The sequence below is a fragment of the Diplotaxodon limnothrissa genome, linkage group LG14 (genome assembly GCF_057381915.1).
Source record: "Diplotaxodon limnothrissa isolate DT_005_m linkage group LG14, D_limnothrissa_male_GT1.1, whole genome shotgun sequence".
NCBI lineage: Eukaryota > Metazoa > Chordata > Actinopteri > Cichliformes > Cichlidae > Diplotaxodon > Diplotaxodon limnothrissa.
The window spans coordinates 25,434,662-25,438,890 of record NC_140609.1 but is presented as its reverse complement, the minus strand read 5'-3'; the positions used below and the strand labels follow the sequence as shown (position 1 = coordinate 25,438,890).

Sequence of the window (4,229 nt, the reverse complement as noted above, 5' to 3'; positions counted from 1 at the left end):
CTCATTTGACAGTGGGAAGTGTTAATTCTGTGCCACGGCCCCAATGCAGAGGTGTAAATTTAAATGATCTGCATCACATCATCAGCAGTCCTATCAAGTGACTGCTGATGCACATGTGTTCACCTCCTCCCTTGTTTTTTTTCTCGTTTTCTGCATTACTGCCACAGCCGAAGCCACAACAATATATAACAGATAGTAAAAATATCAGCAAAACGAGCGTGCGCGTGTGCTTATTATGCAATCTTAAATGAAAAATGCAAAACCCCAGCGCCTCAGGTTTGAACAGTATTAGGTTTGGGGTCTAATGACACCTTTAAAAATGACTCAGAGCAGGAACAGCGCTGCAATAAAGTGATTAGTGATGTGCAGACACAAAGAGCAGGCTGTGGTGGGGACATGTGGCATTCTTTCTGAGTCACCTTGAGGAAGTTGCAGGTAAACATGTGTGCCCTTTCTCGGAAAGCTTATTTCCTGCACTAGCATATTTGTTTGTTCTTCCTCATGTTTTCTTTTCCCATCTCACTATCAGGTAAAAGCTGCTTCACAGAGGTGTGAAACCTGAACAAAATTAGCAGGCACTCAGATATTTTTAATATATAGTCACAGTCACACATGAACATTTGGTCACTTTAAAAAAATAAAAATAAAATAATATTATCTGAAGACTGTGGTCTTTCTTCTTTGTCACACACTTTAATTTTGCCAAGCAGCCAAGTCAAATTAATTTTACACTGTGGGCCACATACAACCCGATTTAATCTTAAGTGAGCCAGAACAGTGAAACTACATTACATAAAAAGTTCTGGTTGTTTATTGCACTGACTCTCCTGTAATTACAAAATATAACATTTTTATGAATTCACATTTTTTTAAAAAAGCACCTTATCAATTGGAAAAGCTGTAAAACTTATGAAAATACAATTATAAGTTCAAATACTATGCACTCCTTCAGATTTTCTAAAGGTGTCCAGATGAGCGTATTGGAGTCTTTGCAGGCCGATTCTGGCCCCCAGGCCCTATGTTTGACACCGCTGGTCTAAATTACAGATGTTGTGTTGTTAAGCCCTGGTGCAGAAGGTTAACTCTACTCCAACTGTTTTATCAGAAGGACTCTTACTGGCTAGATGGGAGTCAGTTAAAATAAATTAATTAATTAAGATAAAAAATAACTTCTAGAAGAATTCACTCAGATAAGATCAATGATCATAAATGTATTTAAGTTATTACACTATTTAATAAATCACCTTAATTAAATATACTCTTTCACTGATGATAAAAAGATTTGATTTGTAAACTCTGGAAGCAGCATGTGGTTAGTAAATCTTTCCCCTCTCACGGTCTTATCTCTCGGCTTTGCCGTCATTTCAAACAGGTGCTGAGGTCTGATGCATGTTTTCACGAGTGGAACCAACGTGTCAGGTCTGTGACTACATTAGTCCTGCCTCTGGTCTTCCTGACCGCCCTGCAGGCCGTGCAGAAGTGCTCGTTGAAGAAGGTCGGCTGGCGTACGCCGTAGCCCCTCCTCCAGTCCAGGTGCCGTCTCATCTGAGCTGGGCTCCGCCTCAGCATCAGCAGGTATTGGGCCAGCTCTTCCACTGAGGGGAAGTCGTCCACGTGGATGAAGGCCTCGGGGGGCAGGAAACGCTCATAGTTCTGCCTGGACGGACCCAGCACCACGGGGACTGCACCGGCCAGCACGGCGTTCCACAGCTTCTCCGTGATGTAGTCGGTGTGCTGGGAGTTCTCCAGCGCCAGGTAGAACAGGTACCGCTTGGCGAGCGGCACCACGCTGCCTGTCGGTAACGGCGAGCCCGCGCGCCCGAACACATCGATCTGGATGTATTGGCGCAGCTGGTAGTAGAAGGTCACGCGCGCCTGGGACTCCGACCAGTTGCTGATGACCCAGGCCACGAAGCGTGACCGCAGGAGTTTGGAGCTGTAAGATCCGCGAAGCGGCAGCGCAAAGCTCTTCTGGAGAGCCCTCTCTGTGCGCGCGAGGGGGACCAGATACCCATAGGGGAGGAAAATGTCCGAGTCTGTCCGGTAGCTCATCGTGAGGTTAAAAACACCCCCTAAACGCCAGAGTCCACGCGTGTGCGTGGGAGACTCGAAGTTCATCCATATCCACTTTTGCGCAGGTGGCCGCGGTTCTGGTGGGAGATCGGCGTAGCCAGTGGCAATCTCCCGGTGGTGAATTATCACGGCGTCAGCCTGTGGGTACCTGAGCTCGTCGTCCGTGAGCGTGCAGCCGTCTATCTGAAACAGCTCGAGGCAGTCCGGAAGTTCTCGATACTGACCGAATGGATGCGTCCAAATCAGCAGCGTCACCGGGCTGAGAGAAACCAGCGGGTCAGGCGCTAATGCATCCGGCAGGTAGAGCAGGCAGACTCCCACGAGTAACAGGAAAACCACGGTGGCCACGCACACAGAGGAGCAGACCCCTGTGAGAACACACACGCAGCGGTTTTTCCGCCGGAATAACCCTGAGCGCCTGTCTGCTCCGTGAGCTGCAATTGAGGGGCGGCCCTCTGGTCTCCAGAGATCCCCAATTCCCATCGACGCCCTTCACCCTGCGGATTCCTCCAAAACTGCTGTAATATCAGTTTGCGTCTTTGAGACATCCGCACAGCCATTTGAGGCTTTTCGGGGAAAGTAGGTTAAACACCGGAGTCCATTACAGTCGTGCAGTCACACCCAGTGTGCTCTACTTTTAAAGTCATTGTAGTTTCAGGTGCGATAAAGAGAGCAAGGTACAGTTAAGCCAATAAAGCTAATGGCGTCCCACAGCTCCAAAATACTCCTTCTATTGTTGCCTCATTGTTGTCTCACCTGTCCGACTGGTCGAGTAACTTCAAACTACCGTCATGGCTCATGTAAAGTAAAAGCAAAAGTTTGTCCCTGTGCTGTAGGATATACTTGACGTGGCAGCGTAGGTTCCAGTTACAGCTGAATGGGGCCTTTGTGAGGCCTGTTGACTGTCGGAGGACTTTTCGGGCACTTTTAGCGTAAACATCTTGACCCAGGGCGCGGCGATCCGCTCATAAAACAAGCAAATGTTTTTTAATTAGAAGGCCCTTTAGAAATCGGCTCGTGAGTCAGTTTGCGAGTATAATCCAAACAAGGTAAGACTGAGGTTTAAATCGAGCGTGCAGAAAGTGTAACACTGAACACTATTGCATGGCTCTAACCCCTGAACTACTGTTTATGATTATTAAGTCGTGTAAACAATCCCTCGCATTTTAAAGGATGACAGACGGGAGCTCTTGTCAGCAGCAGTTCTTTGGCCCCTGAAAACTTGACACGGCCTCTTGTGAGACGCTACACTTGTCACTGACCACTTGGTGTCTCCCTACACAAGCGCAAAGCTTGCCCGTGCGCCGTCCTGTGCCGTTTGCTGTGTGTGTAGTGACATTAAGGATCTTCCTCAAAACGTGCATGTCTAATTTCGCCAATGAATAAACATCCCAGCTGCAAATTAGTCATGCAGCAGCGGTGCTTTGAAAAGGTTTGTCTTGAATGTTTTATTTATTAGATATAACCCAACATTGCAACACCCTCTAACTACGACGTGACTCACTGTTTTCATTTGGTGATTTCAAATTTTTAAAAAAAAGTTGTTAACACAATGGCGTATTACTCTCCCTGTAAAGGGATCAACTGTCCAGGCTGTTGTCATCATATGAATCCATTCTGATCAAAACTCATAAAAAATGATGAGGCAGCAGGGATGGAAACCGTGCACTGTGTGTTGTGTCTGAGCTCTGGTGGGCAGGAAAAACACGCCGTGACTGGGACGATGTTATTCCTCCCCACAGACACAGAGTATGTCATGAAGTCTGAATGTGAGCGGAAAAAAATGGCAGACGAGGAGTGGGAGGAGATGAAGCAAGAAGCATGTGTGTCTCCGCTGGGTCCTCCTCCTTCCTGTTACATCCATTCACTTTTCTTCACCATGGAAGAAATGTGTGCATGTGCATGCACGACTAGTTATCCCCATAAGAGGTTTTGTATTCTCTGTGCATTATTTATTCTCCCTTTCATCTGAACAGTTCTATTTTCAGCCAATCATTTAATGTCCTGCCTGGGGTTATCTTGTGTTGGGAAGAAATCTACCCAGACATAAGTTATGTAGACAAGTAGTGAGGTTTAACATTATAAACATGTGTGCTTCTTCTCCAAAATAGCAGAGGCTCTTGAGTGCAGGAAATGACACATAGGGATGAGTTTGC

At 46.6% G+C, this 4,229-nt stretch overlaps 1 protein-coding gene across 1 annotated transcript; it reads right to left on the bottom strand.

Annotated features, from left to right (window-relative positions):
* Positions 1-1,395: 1,395 nt before the first annotated feature.
* On the bottom strand, positions 1,396-2,556 carry LOC146618914 (alpha-(1,3)-fucosyltransferase 4-like). The gene has a single exon (XM_085370938.1). It carries the CDS (start codon positions 2,554-2,556, stop codon positions 1,396-1,398), a length of 1,161 nt encoding a protein of 386 aa, XP_085227064.1.
* Positions 2,557-4,229: the final 1,673 nt, after the last annotated feature.

Excerpts from the sequence above, each read along its gene's own strand:
- LOC146618914 (XM_085370938.1), bottom strand. The coding sequence starts at position 2,556 with ATGGGAATTGGGGATCTCTGGAGACCAGAGGGCCGCCCCTCAATTGCA.